Source organism: Lissotriton vulgaris, chromosome 11, assembly GCF_964263255.1.
Source record: "Lissotriton vulgaris chromosome 11, aLisVul1.2, whole genome shotgun sequence".
Classification (NCBI taxonomy): Eukaryota; Metazoa; Chordata; class Amphibia; order Caudata; family Salamandridae; genus Lissotriton; species Lissotriton vulgaris.
The window spans coordinates 1,011,379,043-1,011,394,972 of NC_141699.1; the positions used below are offsets into that span (position 1 = coordinate 1,011,379,043).

The 15,930-nt window shown below is 43.5% G+C and overlaps 1 protein-coding gene across 2 annotated transcripts in view; it reads left to right on the forward strand.

Annotated features, from left to right (window-relative positions):
- The window catches only part of ZBBX (zinc finger B-box domain containing), a 551,428-nt gene that overhangs the window by 387,984 nt on the left and 147,514 nt on the right, over window positions 1-15,930 (forward strand). For both annotated transcript variants that reach the window (XR_015300974.1, XM_086944333.1), the window contains exon 15: window positions 6,328-6,692. Coding sequence is in view for 1 of the 2 variants with exons in the window: in XM_086944333.1 (XP_086800459.1) it covers window positions 6,328-6,692 (365 nt within the window). In the remaining variant the exon portion in view is untranslated. The remainder of the gene's footprint in view (window positions 1-6,327; window positions 6,693-15,930) is intronic.

Consider the following 15,930-nt stretch of genomic DNA (forward strand, 5'->3'; position numbering starts at 1 on the left):
CTACTTTGTTCCTTTCTCACCCATGTGCTTCTTACTTTTTCAACTCTCCCTCCCCACTACAATGTCAGTGGATTCCATTCTCTCCACTATTCCTGCCAAACCCATACCAGGCACTTTCATCGATGTGAGGTCAGCATGTCAAAAGCACCGTTGACATTCATGATCTCACCACTTATCCTGCCCATCATGGGCACTTTGTTCATAAATTCTTCAGTGGCAGATATAATCAACCTCAATTCAGTGGATTATAATATCATATCTAAAAACGGAGACCAGGGAAGAGTCAGGCCAGATGTCCCTGTCTATCTCAAATCACTATCCCCCAGAGAGATCATGGCCTATCTTGTAACATATTGTAATGTTTCCTATATAAGGCTGTCACAAGGCAAATTATTTTCCTTGTCTATGCCGTCACTTACCATTTATCAATCAAATGCCTCACTTCCTTCTATTCTACTCTCCTTCATCTCTTCCAGAACAAAGAATCTCTGCAAAAGCTACGATCTTGAGTCACCTGAACATTTTGGCGGATGACTAATCCAATACCTAAAGTAAAAAAAGCACTGACAATGTGAAGATGCCAATGCTGATGGTCTGTCCAGATGTTTCCGCCATAGTGAATAGAACTCCCAAGAGGGTGGGTAATTCTCCCCACATTTCAGTTGGAGGGGACACGCATTAGACCTGCCATCCTTTCTGTGGGTTTCCCCTTGCCTCGTGTGTTTTTACTGTCTGTTGGACTTTGTTTTTGCTGGTCCAGAAGCTTTGGGCACTGCTGTTTAGTGCCAAAGTGCAAGTACTCCCTCTGTAAATTGTTGTCATAGATTAGTGGTTCCATAATTGGCTTATGTGATTTACTACTAAGACCCTAGTACAGTGCACTGTGTGTGGCTAGGACCAGTAAATCAAGTGCTGCTAGTGGGTTCGCAGCATTGATTGTGCAACCCACACAAGTAGCCTTGCAAAATGTTCTCAGATATGCCATTGCAGTGTCTATGTGCAGTTTAGTACTGCCATGTCGACCTGGCAAGTGCACCCACTTGCCAGGCCCTAATCTTCCCTTTCGTTACACGAGTCACCCCTAAGGTAGGGCCACGGTACCCATGTTAGTAAGTAAGTAACCTATTTGTAGAGCGCACAAATACAGAGGTGTCTTGGCGCTGAGAGTAACGTGTAATCTGTTATCTAGGGACAGTAGCAGAAATATTTTGAGGGGAATAGCCATGTCTTAACCATTTTCCTAAACTGCAGTCTATTAGGCTGTAGCCTAATAATGACCAGCAGCTTGTTCCAAAGTTTGGCTGCCTGGTAGGATAGGCTTTTCCCTCCCCATCTGGCTCTTTGGATTTGGGGACCTGAACTAGTCCTGTGTTGGCTGATCCGAGATCCCGTTGCAGGGATTACCAGGGAAAGAGTTTCTGCATGTCCAATGCTCCCCCACCAAGCAGTGCCTTATGTACCAGGCAGAGAGCTTTAAGTTCGACACACTGTTGAATCGGACGCCAATGGACCTGTCTGATGCTACCAGAGATGGAACGGTATTTAGGTATGTTAAGGAACACTCGCGCTGAAGCATTCTGCAAAGATTGAAGCTTAACTACCTGGTACTTTTCAATTCCCAGAAACAATGTGTTACCATAATCAATTTTTGAGATAATTAACGCCGCTATTACCGTTCTTCGTAGATCCTGGGGAATGAAAGGCAGAATCTTACGTAGAATCTTCAAAAAGAAAAACCATGAGGAGGTCAGGAGATTGATCTGTCCTATAAAGTTTAACTTGTCATCGAACATCACTCCGAGGTTCCTCGCCTTAGCAGATGGGAGGGGGCAATTACCTGCCTCCGTTGGCCTTGGCCTCCATGCTTGATTCCATATAGGTGGACCCTTCCCAAACTCCAAGACCTCTGTTTTGTCTGTATTAAGTTTGAATGTGGGCAGGATGCAGTGTATGTGAAAGGTAGGACGTGTCCCGATGTGTTTGACATGTCCTGATAGTGAAATACTGCCAATTTCGTTTTTCACTATTGAAAGGCTCTCTGACCCATAGGATAGATTAGGAGTTTATTTATAACCTCTTATAAATATAACTTCCCATTGGGACCAGATAGGAAGATAAAGTTTAGTATGTCTGAACTCAGAATCTAAGTAAGGATGATTTTTACATTCTGTATTTGAAAATACCACTTTTGAAAAGTAGGCATTTTCTTGCTTAGCCATCCTGTGTGCCTCTGCTGGTTTGTGGATTGGCTGTCTGGCTTTGGAGTAACAGGGGCTGGGGATGTGCATCCACTGTAGACCGCCACTGGGTGGGTTGAGGCATGTCCTGCCTTTCCTGGATGAGTCAGGGCTAGGCTGAATGGACCTGGGCTGCATTTAGAGCAGGGGAAGGAGATTTTCTTTACACATGAATGGGCCTGATCTGCTTTGGACAATGCCTCTCTGACACAAGAGAACAAAGAGAAATTAACTATAAATGTTGGGGCCCAGACACCTGAACTTTGGATCACTTTTGGAATTCAAGAGGAACCTCTGCCAAGGAGAAGAGCTGGGAAAAGCTATAGAAGTACTGCCCCTTTGCTGTGTTTGGTCTGGGGTTGGCCTGCAGTAGCTGTTTCTGCCAAGGAGAGGAACTATGTGTGTGTATCCTGATTGACAAAGTATCTCCAAGGATTTGAGAGAGAGCTTGCTCCCTGTTCAAGAAGTCTCAGGAACAGCAAAGACCTTACCATCATTCTGAGCACCGTCTCTGGAACCACTGGTTTTAGTCACCGCAGAAGAAAAGAGCAGCTGACTCTGTCAGCGAGTCCATCGCTGGTTCCGTGTCCTGAAGCCACCACAGAAGGCAACGCCGCACTTCGCACTGCATCCTTGGTCCTACACTGTTGTTGTCAAAGTCACTCAAAGACCGTGTAGGTCGTAACATGTCACTCAGTGAAATAAAGTCAGTGGTGAAATTATTCCTGAAGTGCTGGATTTTCTTTAGTGGAATCTCATCAAGATATGTTTATGTGTATATACATATATGTGTATATACATATATGTGTGTGTACATATATATATATATATATATACATATATGTGCATATACATATATGTGTGTGTATATATATATATATATATATATATATATATATATATATATATATATATATATATATATATATATATATATATATATATATATATATATATATATATATATACTAGCAGCCCACCCCAGCGTTGCCCCTGGCAGATGGGGGCTGGGGGCAGCATTTCAGGCTTGCGTGCACCTTACCTCAGCACTTCCTCCCAGTCGCACAAACCAAGGCCCATTATCCTTGTACTTGTTTGTAAGTTGCACACACCACTTTTCCCTTGTAACACACCGTATGCTACCTCTCACATTTTGTTTGGTGTTGATACTTGCACAAGTGCTACCATTGCCTAAGTAACGTTTATTCTTGTGCCTGAGTGTGCCTTCTGTGATGCGCTCTGACGCCTTCGGGTAAGCTCGGCGCTATATAAAGACGCCTTCAGCTTTAATTCAGTGCTATTTAAATATGGGTCCCCGCTATATAAAGACGGCTTTGGGTAATTTCCGCGCTATGTAAAACACGCATATGCTATTTAAATACGGGTCCGCGCTATATAAAGACGGCTTTGGGTAATTTCCACGCTATGTAAAACACGCATAAATCAATCCTCGATAGCGTTTCTCCGTGAACAAATGGGGCCTTGTTTACTTCCTGTTTGCCCCCTTCATGACGTGTTTGGCCAATGGTTACAGAGTTGATATTTTTTTTATCAGAAGTCGTGTGTGTGTTTTATTTGCAGCGTTGTGATTGGTGTACAATCTTATTGACCCTGCCCCCTGTGTGACGTCATTTTACAGTTATCGTCGATGGAAGGCACGCCCGCTTTTGCCTTCGAGTTTAATTCAGTGCTATTTAAATGCGGGTCCGTGCTTTATGCAGACGGCTTTGGGTAATTTCCGCGCTACTTTAAAATGCAAAAATCAATCCTCGATAGCGTTTTTGGTATTTGAAAATGTTTGTTTCAAATGGTTTCAAATCCTGTGAAAGCGCATTTCCGCTCTCGGTCTGCATATAATGCTTTGTAAATTCCGTGAAAGCGCATGTGCGCTCTATGTGTGCAATGTAAGGGGCACTCTATGTGTGCAATATAAGCTTGCCTTATGTTTGTTCTTTGCAGTTGGCATGTCCCTGTGAACGCCCACATTTTTGGTTTGAGACGCCCACGGCCACGTTCTTACACACGACCACGCCCCCAAGGGACTTCTTTTACACTTTTGGCATTTTTGCTTTTTTAATGTATATGGTGTACACATCTATAGCCTATGTACTTCTGCTATATCTCCCCTTTCAAATGGTGTATTGGGTGTAGTGATTGGTGCATTACTTTTCTAGTTTACCTGGCTCAAAGGTTTGTGTTCTCTCTTTATAATAGTAGTATAGATATATATCTGCTGCTCCTCTTGGTTGCCTTAATAAACCCACACTCTTCAAACACGTTTCTTTGATTTAAGTGTAAGTTATTATATCCGGATCTGGATTATATACCAACGTGAGGGCTGGTCCTTACTGTTACTGAGACCAGTGGAGCGAGATATATATATGTGGCGGCCCACATCAGGTATTAGCGCAAGTGACTCACCTGGGGGAGGAGCATCCGAACACCTATCAGGACGGGGCAGGGTATTTTAAACCTGTGATTTTGTACCTGCATCCTGATCACACTCCGGGCGCTGAAGAAGGCTATGACGCTGAAATGCATCCGCCATTGTGTGTGAACTGTGAATAAAAGCTGGCTCCGAAATTTCCCCTGTGTCGCCTCTGCTCTTTCTTCGAGGGAGTTTTGCTTTGACATTTTTCTGCGCAGTTCCAGTGCTGCGCTTAAGAGGCTCTCGCAGCTCCAAGTTGGCCCTGGTTTGCTGGACACTGCTTCAGCGGTTTTTCGTTTTTCTCCAGGTTGCTGGATTTGCCAAGGCCCACCTTCAGGCACAGGAAGACAGGTGGTGGTGTATGCGGTCACTGACTGCACTGTGGCAATGTGTATTCACACACTTGCTCACGCTGAATCGATCCCTGATGTCTGGAGGGTGCTGCAGCATGGGGACCAGAGGAGAAAGCAGAATTCGCACTAACACGGACTTTGGAGTTTTGTGCTTAATTACGTTGCTGTTCAACCCTCGCAATACCCTCCCATCAAGAACAAAGCATTTTGGGACATGTAGGCGCCTGCCACTGGGCGGCCCACATCAGGTATTAGCGCAAGTGACTCACTTGGGGGAGGAGCACCCGAACACCTATCAGGACGGGGCAGGGTATTTTAAACGCGTGATTTTGTACCTGCATCCTGATCACACTCCGGGCGCTGAAGAAGGCTATGACGCTGAAATGCATCCGCCATTCTGTGTGAACTGTGAATAAAAGCTGGCTCCGAAATTTCCCCTGTGTGGCCTCTGCTCTTTCTTCGAGGGAGTTTTGCTTTGACACATATATATATATATATATATATATATATATATATATATATATATATATATATATATATATATATATATATATATATATATATATATATATATCTGAGTTAACCTGTGTCAGGATAAGATGATCCAAACTGCACTGTAGAAAATAATACATATGATGTGTAATGTTTATTTGTACTTTTGGTTTGAGAAAATATATTTTTTTTAAAGTGTAAAAAACATTGGTGGCTGTAATAATAACTTGCTCTTCACTTGAACAAACAATATGCGTTCTTTTTATTTCTGTATTCATCCGTTCGCTTCAATTGTTAGCAACGGCCCTATAATACCAGGAGATGTTATTTGATTGTTAAAAAGGCTGTGATTTGCAATCAGAATAAGTGATTTTTCATTCCTGAAGTTTCATTGTGAGCTTCTCAGGAGCATTGCAAGCCACAGAGACTCACCACTAAAGCTGAAATATATGACATGGGCTTATGATCCTAAAAGCAGTGTAATTAAACCTATAAACAAGTACAATGGTGTTGGCATATATGCTTGAAAGAAATGCTTCCATGACAAACCCCCCCTATGTAAGGTATAAACGAGAAAAAGCATTGCAAAGGCGATACGATTTAACAGACCCTCATACATGTTTGAAATTCATATTTGTATGAGTAGGTTAATACATTTTAGGGAATTTCTTGGTCATACAGGAGTTAGCTTTGGCCATTGTTCTACAAGTATTGCAGGACAGCTCAACATTTCCAAATAGTTTAGAACATCATTTTCTACAATGAGAGATCTCAGGTCTCCATATTTTTTCATTATTGTGATTTGTTTTTCTTCCAGGACGAATGTCATCAACCGAGGTTTGTAAATCAAAGAGTACTGATAGCTTTACTTTCACCACCCCAGAGGCAACGCGCACCACCCCTCGCAAACAAACTGACAGCGGTCTAAGGGAAAGAGATGACTCCTCTCGACATGGTGCACCGTTCACAGAAAAGAAAAGCACAAAGCTAAAAAATCAAAAACGTGCAAGCTCTAGCATATTGCCCGAAACATCTCCGCATGCATCCATGGTAGACTCCTCACCACCCCTGAGATCATTGGGAGGTAACAGGCAAAAGAAGGAACCAAGCAGCTTCAAGCCCAGCACGGATCTGGAAAGACCTACAGCTGTAAACTCCTCAATGGCAAATCAAAGCCTGAAGGTATTTTAATTTGGAAAACATATGAGCTTTTCTCCTAGATGATCTTGATGAGTGAAATTTGTTTTTGAGTCTTTCCCTCCAAAGAAAGCTTATAGGTCAACCCTCCGAAAAAAACGTTTGCTGCATTTTCAGTTATAGCATCAGATTTTTTAGTTTGAATCAAGTAAGGTTTGAATTATAAATGTTATGTCACACAGAAAAAAATATGAATATAGGATTAAGAGGAAAGATTAACAGCACGTGCACTTTCTCAAGCCATCTGCGAAAATCCACGGTATCACTCAATGTCTTAGCGCAGGTATAAGAGATACATTTTGTATGCACACACAAGCACAACTTAAATTTGAAACAATGGAAAAGTCGATGTGCAATCATTTATTTATTTATTTATTTATTTATTTTCAGAGTTTTATAGAGCGTGGACAAGACCATTACGGGTATCAGAGCGCTTTACAGTACATGGGAATAGTGTTAACATAAGTCCAAAAAGAGTACATAATGCCAAAGGGCAATCATAGAGCAGGGCAGTAGGAAGAGACCTGAAGAGTGAAGGTAATACTATACCATACTCTAGGTGCAGTCACATTGAACAACAGCAAATCACGGTATCAAACAAACAAGCTGTGAGGTGGAATGAGCCTCATACAGTGACCTGAAGCTCATGTCTAAATAGGTAAAGTTGCAAATGGGATGTCAATGTACATACAAGCAGTTGTGCATTCAGTGTCCATCCAGACCAGTACTTTTAATCCCACGCTGTAACAGGAGCAATTAAAGGAATAAGGGAGGGAAAGCCAAAAACAGCAAGAAACGAATATTAAGTCCAACATGGGGAACTAGAGACTGCTGATTCACTGGGGAAGGTCTAGGAGCCATAGAACTGTGAGCGGGGGGGGCAGTAGAGAGGATGGTGTTATGTACGTGGCGCGGGGGACATTTTGCGAGTCTCTAGTGTGCTCAACTCTGGGCAGTATGTAATGCGGGGATAGAAGCAGGCTCTTCATCTGACAATTCCCCATCTCGGCCCAAAAATAGGTGGCCCTCAGGGGTGATCAAGAGATAGCGATTCATGATGTGTATGTTCAGGACTGCACCAACCTTTATGTACCTCTAGTGCCATATTGGCTCTCTCACACTCCGCCCACTTAATCAGTTCTCGTCTCCAACCAGGAAGCGGCGGGCCCTTGGTGGATTTTCCAGAACATGGAAATATGTCCAGGATCCAGTAGTAATCCAAGGTCCGCAAATTTGGAGTTGATGGTTTTACTATGAGGTTTGTGGAATAATCACATTATGCAGACGACCACGGTCTGATCTAGGTTACACATATCAATAATGATGCACATCTCTGTTAAATGTTAGGCTTTTGGAAAAGAGAACTGACAAACTTATTTTATTTTGATGCACTAACTGAACCCTTGACTTAAGGTCCATTTATTGTGTAAAAAACGTCATGTCCTTTCTGTCAAGATAAAATTGGACCTGGACAAAAAAAATTCTTTCATTGACTTAATTTGCATAATTTCAAGGATTTCACGCAAGCCTATTCTGCAAAGTTATCAAAATTATTCCATTACCTTGTGTTGCGTAATTATAGCACAGGAGTGCTGGAATAATGCCAATGATGAAAATGCGAGAAGCTGTTTATGGCACTTTCAATTTTGGTGCTAGTTTTTAGCACCAAATGCTTCCTCGTGTCGAAAATGGATGCACAAATGCATTTCACGCTAAAATATAGTGTTAAATTCCAGATTTGCGTTTCTAATAATTATGCATAATTATACATGATTTTCCTGTAATAGCACCTATTACGCGAAAGCAAATTTCATGAATTTCACATACCCCTAGATCAATCAATGGCCCAGAAGACAGTATGGTATCTACACATGGGCTCAGATCCTCTAATGCCAAGACCCTAATTTTGAAAACATTGCTTTTTGCGTCCCACCCAAATATCTGCATTTACCTGCGCATCTGAATTGTGTTACAGTTAATGGTGGATCTTCCATCACAGTAGTCCTTGGAAATTTGTTACAATAGTATGGTGAAACATATTTCAGACCCCATCTCTTTTCTACTAATAGGTTGTCCTGATTCTCACAAAAAGCGCCCACGTCCTATAACTAGCAAGGGACTCGCAACACATTAGCAGGCTTCACTTGAACACATCGATCATACACTTCATAACTAGAAATTGACTTCATACATCATCTACACTGTACGCTGAAAGAGCATCCAGTTGTTCAGTTGGCAGCTGTACGGGATACATTCTGATGCATGCTTTTCACTGCTATCTACGTATACATGTATCATAAGTATATGCCATCTGTAGAAGTGCTTGTCCTTTTCCTTTAAAACCAGTTTACATATATGTATTCATTATTTTGCATGAAGAGTCTTATGCCGCCAATACCCAAATTAAGTCAGAAAGTAGCAATCGAAAGAACTACAATATTACAGGTAGGAATGTTCACTTTGCAGCTGTAGTACTGCTCTAATGTTTATCTTCAGTGTCACCATTTGGTCCATACTGTATCTTTTCAGCCGATAGCTCACTCTTCTATTCTGAGAAGACAAGAAGACCATATTCCTTCCATTATCCTAGCTAAGGTCCTGACTTTGAGCTTGTCAGACAGGGAACTTTGTCACAAATGTGACTTCTATCCCATTTGCTGTATTACTAGTGCAACAGGCTATAATGAACTTGTTTTATAATGGATGGAATATCCACACATTTGTGCTTCAGTATCCCATCAGCAAGACAATAAATAAGGCCCTAGGGGCCAGATGTAGGTCGGTCGGTAACGGCCGAAAATCGGTATTTTCGGCCGTTACCGATCGGTAAATAGGTGATAGGTATGTAGGGGGCATTATTTTACCGAATCTGTAAAATTACCGATTCGGTAATTTTACCGATTCGGTAAAATAAAAAATCAGTAAATTTACCGAATCTGAGCCACCCAGATGTAGGTGGGACTCTTCAGAGTCCCAGAGGCCTTACCGAATCGGTATTTTACCATCAAATCCAATTTGATGGTAAAATACCGATTCCGGCAGACCTGCCCTTAGGGCATGTATGCCTGCCACATGGCACCCGAGCCTGTTTTGGGGGTGCCAGAGGGTGTCAAAGTGACACCCCCTGCACCCTCTTGAAAATCGGTATTTACAGATTCGGTAAATACCGAATCGGTAATGCTCATTCATTCCTATGGGCTTCAAAGCCCATAGGAATGAATGGGCATTACCGATTCGGTATTTACCGAATCGGTAAATACCGAAATCATCCGAATCGGTATTCCAGCACATCTGGAATACCTACATGTCAACCCCATAGATTTACCGATTTTTAATTACCGAATCGGTAAAATTCAGTAATTAAAAATCGGTAAATCTATTTCACCTACATCTGGCCCTAAGTCTTTTCCTCACTGGAAATATACTTTTTATCTTTTATGAGTAGTCAACTTTCTGTTTAAAAACAATTAAACACCAATGTTTGACTGAATCAGTAAATGATCATGGATGCTTTTACAGTATTGGATCTTTCATAGATTTACATGCTTGAATCATCCCAATCGTAGAAGTGGGAGTCCCCCTGTATCTTTTATAAAGCAGTAAATTCATAACCATAGGCTTAAATTTAATGAAAAGTTACTGCAACATTCTATCTATATCCATTTGTAGAAAAGGACCAAACTTGAACCATAGCAATCAGGCGACAGCACCCTGTAGAACACGCTCAAGAGAGGCAGACTACCTCAGAGTTTCTATTGTGCATACTGTGAGAGGGAGTTCCCCTGAGCTCTGCTCAGTTTCTTCATTTTTTCTTTTCAACTTTGTTACATCCAAAAATACTGCTGCTACCATGTCGGATTCTTCTAAAAAAGGACTCTTCAGGACATGTGGATGTTGTGGTAAGAAGAGGCTTCATGCTGAGGATCCTCATAAAGATTATATTTATTGCTTATATCCGCACCATAAGTTGAAGGACGGCAACATTTTTAGAACCTTTTCAACAAAAACCCTCGGTTAGAGAGGGAAGGTTGGTATTATGGCTGCAGTTGTCTGATGAGGAAGGAATTACGTCTGAGAAGGAAGATAGTGCGAGCTCTCACAACACTCATGACAAATGTAAGAAGAGGTAAAGGTTGCAAGGGTCACCAGAACATCATAAAAAAGCTTTAAAAAAAAACACATCATGAGTCTTCCAAAAGCTCCTAACAAAATGAAAGTGTTCAGTTCCTTCTCAGACGAAATCTCAGTCTTCATTATCTGTTGTGACCTTAAAACCTAAGATATCCCCCTCAGACTCTTTACTAATAAAGGTAAAGCTTGCCTTGAAGTCCTCCTCAACAACGGAAATGCCATCTAAACCATAGTTGACGCCTACATGTCAGAAATCACTGAGCCTCAATCTCTCCTCCATGGTTGAGAGCCTCACCGTTGACGAAGACTTCGCCGTCAGCAGCCCCCACAGTCGGCAAGCATCACACCATTGACGAGGACCACCTCATCAACGATGAAGAACAGGTCAACAACTTTGACGACAACAATCTCTTTGTCAATGATGATGTTGATGAGGAGGAGCAAGAATCGGCCTATTATGCACAGGAATGCCATCACAGGTACTATGGAGACAAGTCAAGGCACTACAACGGACCCCCACATGAACTCATGGTCCAGCTTCTGGTTGCTTTAGTGCAAGGCTGACAAGCAATGTTACAGGACTACCATCTGCATTTTCCCGCACCTGCATGAGCAACCAGAGTCTTCTTCACCAGCTCCAGCATCTCCAGCATCTATGCCTCCTCCTATGCCTCAGATATCTCTGGCTTCAAACATTGCCATGGCACCAACACAGGAACCATCTTCCTCAGATGTTGACTTCAAGACCCTCACCCAGCTGACAACGAGTGGGATGAATATCTTATTCCAACACCCCCCCCCCCCCTCCCAGCTCCTGACCAAGCAGATTCACTCTTGGAGTATATAGGTGGTTTTCGCTCTTTAATGGAGAGGGCAGCTATGAAAGTTCAGTTACCAATGACAGTCAAACAGTCTGACTGTCTTCTCTATGATTTTAAAGAGTAGTCAAGGAAGACAGTGAGGGCAAATCCCTCTGATTCCCTATGCATGGGAAGAGGATATACAAATATTTAAAACACAACTACTGTGACTGCAGTCCTTCCCAAGATTTCCCAAAAATATAAAGCCCTTCACAACTCTCTTGCTTGTTTGATAGGGCACCCAAAGTCAGACTCTGTGATAACCCAAGCTGCGTAGCACAGATCAAAGAACCTGTCAGCACCTGTTACAACACAACCTGATAAAGAAAGCAGTTGCCTTAATAACGTAGGAAAAAGGTTCTCCACCATTTCAGGCACTACGGTACTTGCTGTGAATTCTTTATCAATTTTGGCAAGGTATGACCGCCAGCTATGGTTGGATATCGCACCATATCTGGATCTTCTGCTGGAGGACAAGTAAGAGGAAGCCCAAAAGATATTGCTGGAAGAAGAACAATCTGCTTTCAATGTCATCGAATATGCTATAGACGTGGCCTCTGTTAGGTTTTGTTAGCTTGCTGGTGCATTGATTCTTAGATGCTAGGGCTGGCTTAAAACAATCGCTTTCTGCCCTGAGATGCAAAGCAAGGTCCTAGACAAGCCTTTTGATGGTGATGTCTTTTTGGGAAACACATACATGATGCTTTACAAGCCATCAAGGCAGACACAGGGCGCTCCTTGTGAATGCTGAGTTTAGGAAAGCACCTTTCAGAGGAACCCGCGAACAACGTACCTACTCCTATTGTGGCAGATACCAACAATACCAATCATTCTAACCCTATCAGTCCTTTCGTCCTGCCTATCAGTAACACCAAACATGTTGTGCACCACCAACAGCTGCATATTTCAGACAGTAGCCAAGATGAAACTATCAAGCCCAGCCGAGGGACATTGTTGTAGGGCTGCAAGATAGGTGACTTGAGTCGTGCTTCCAGGACGGTGGTGTCAGCCTGGGGACGAGGGCACAGCTACGGTACCTTGGATGGACATAGTCCTTCTGGGGTTCAAGGTGGTTTCCGATGGGGTCAGAAGCGCACAGGCCCCACCTTTAAAAGGAGTAGCAGGGTGGTAAGCAGGCCTCTTTGTTGCCTGCTTCCCGACATGGACATATCGCACCAATGACCACCCAGCCAATGTTGTGCATCATACACCAGATATGGCCTCTCCCTCACAAGCCCTCCGGGAGCCGCACTGGCAGGGATAATTTTTTTTAGCATCCAGACCCAGTGAGCTTTTGCTCTTGGTGGCGGCTCTGGAGGGCATTGAGAGGCCACCAGCAGCAATAGGTTTTCTGACGTTTGTTGAGAGGAGGGTTGTGGGGAGGTGGTCAAAACATTTGCAGCATATAGCACGTGGTGTGCATTTTCTGCCCCACAGTGTTGTGAGCAGTATTAGGGAGGTAACAGAAGGGTGCTTATATACTCTTTTGTTTTGAAGTTGCACTGTTTGCAACAAGGGACCCACGCACATGGGGGAAAGTCAGGAGCTGTGAGTTCAGGGGCAAGGTCGCTTACAATTTTGGTGCCACAAGGCCCTTTTGATGCAAAGGTTTTTGGCAAATCCCAGCAGTGGGGGCAAGGCCGTAATGAAAAAAAGACTGTACAAAGAAAGGGAAGAGAGTGGAAAGCTGAGGATTATTCAGCTTTTCCTAGTTTTTTCACTGATTGTTGCAGCTTGCTTAGTGATTACTTCTGAGAGGGGTGCCTTTGATTTTGTTGATATTGTTTGCACACATGCTGGTTGACTCTAGCAAACATGCCTGGCAGGTCTTAGAAGTGCAACAAGCGTCCACACTCCGGAATTGACATGGATTTATTGATGTACTGGATGGACGCAACAGATTAGTTTTTTTGTGCTTTTGGGCCTACCGGCCCGCAGGGGAGGGAGGCACTCAAGCACGCAGCTCTGGCAGAGAGGCCTAGGATGCCTGGGGTTCCCCCAAGAGCAGCATTCCAGCCAGTATGAAAGCGTGGTTGGAGACAGGTTATAGGTAGAGAATGTGGCCCTGGGTTACCGGTTACCGCAGGCATTGTCCCTGTGGGAGGAGTATGTACAGTCAAAGAGCATCATGGCTCGCCTGCAGTGATAGTGCGTGCGGCAACTATTAGCATTATGCGTGCAGCAACTAATAGCATTATGCAAAGTGGCAATAGCTAGATGGCATCTGAGGGTGATGCCAGGGATGAGTACAGAACAGCCTGATTTGGTGGCTAATTTAGTCAGTGTGTTACCATGTTTGTCGAAAGTGGGGATGTTATCTACCACCCCCCATATTGGGGATGCGCTAGCAAGGGTCACTGAGAGCAACAATGTGAAGAGTGCCCGGGTGTTGGTGGGCCCAATTGGACAGTACGGGTGAGCACTATGTCCAGTTTCATCAGACTGAGGCGGTTGGCACACCCATGGTAGCTAGTGGGGGGTCGGGTGTACCAGCTGTTGGTATGCAGAGCACAGGCAGTGTGCTCCGGCCATGCAGGCTGCAGTTGTGGCGCTGCACCCCATCAAGGACTCTATACCAGCAGCTACGGTTGCACCCTTACCAAGCATGGGTTTGGGGGATGTGCGTTCTGTGCATGATCAGTTGGGCAGGCATGTATCGGTTTTGGAGAAGGAAAAGATTTGGAAAGGAAGTTATGTGAACTAATTTCAGGTTCTCCTGAAAGGGAAGAGAGTTAGAGGTGTAAGGAATGAGTTTATTCTAGGGACTACACGCTTTGGCCGCACAAGAAAAATGTGGAAGAATCATTAATGAATTGTGTCAAAGGTTTCACAATTTTCCAGGCAATCATGGTGGAGAAATTCCCTACAATAGGGACTGAACTAGTTTGCTATCAGAACAGAATAGTGTGTGCACATGACAAATTTGAGTACATGGCATAGATGGATTATAATAAAGAATTTAGAAGGATAAAGGCTATCCAAACCACTTTGGCATGGGACCAGATAGAAGTGAATATGTGGTTGCTCTTCATGAAGTTGCAAAACAAGAAAGTGGCTCCGTTACAGCCCCTTCGGTTAGCTTCAGATGTAAACACCCACACGGGGGGAGGAGGGCTGAAGGGGCCATGTTGAGATTTTGATAAAAGGATGTGTTCTAGGCCCCTGGGACATGTAAGTTTAAACACTGATGCTCCTTCTGCAGCCTCCCATTACACCTGGACTCCAAGTGTTTCAAAAAGTCAAAGGACAGGGGTCCTAAGAAACATAATTGAGCAGCCTCTGTTGGTCAAGGCCCCCACCTTGGTAAATTGGCAAGCAATGGTGGGTTGGTTGAATGCAAACAACAACACAGCAGCAACACACTGTATGAGTGTTTTCAGAATGGGTTCAGAATTCTTGTAGAAGGCTGTGTAGAGATTTCATTTTGTAAGAATCAGTAATCATTGCGGCCTAATTGTAATGTGGCCAGAAAGAAAGAAAGGAAACTAGGAAGGATAGCAGGCTCATTTGACTCCATCCCGCTGGAGAATTTTGTGTGTTCACCTTTGGGGGTGGGTCCAAAAAAACGGGCAGTAAATTATTGCCCGATCCATAATTTGTCAACGCCTAAGGGACAGTCAGTCAATGAGGCCATTGATGGGGCAATGTGGTCTGTCAAATACACTCCCCTAGACCAAGTAATTAGGATGCTCCAGGAGCTGGGCATGTGGCGTTGTTTGCAAAGGCAGATATAGAATCGGCATTTAGGCTGCTACCCGTCCATCCTGAGGATTGCAGTTTGCTAGACTTTCAATTAGAGGGCTCCTTTTACTTTGACAAATGCATGCCAATGGGTTGTTCAATCTTCTGCACTTACATCGAGAGGTTTTGCACCTTTTTGGGGTGTGTTTTAGGCAGAGGACAGGACACCTCTGGGTATTGCATTATTTGGAGGATTTCCTGTTGCTTGCTCCTCCGGCCACAGCAGGTTGTAGGGAGTTTTTCAAAGCATTTCAAGAGCCAATGGAGGTATTTGAGGCTCCTCTTGTCCAGGCAAAAACACAAGCCTAAACACAATTGAATTTCTCGGGATAGAGGTGGATTCCAAGGCAGGTGTGTCTAGGCTACCACAGGAGAAGGTCAAGGCTTTTCAAGAAGGTGACGTTGCATCAACTGCAGGTTGTAGTGAGTCAGCTGAATTTCACCTTGCTTATCATACCCATTGACCACCCTTTCTTCATATCTATTGTGCA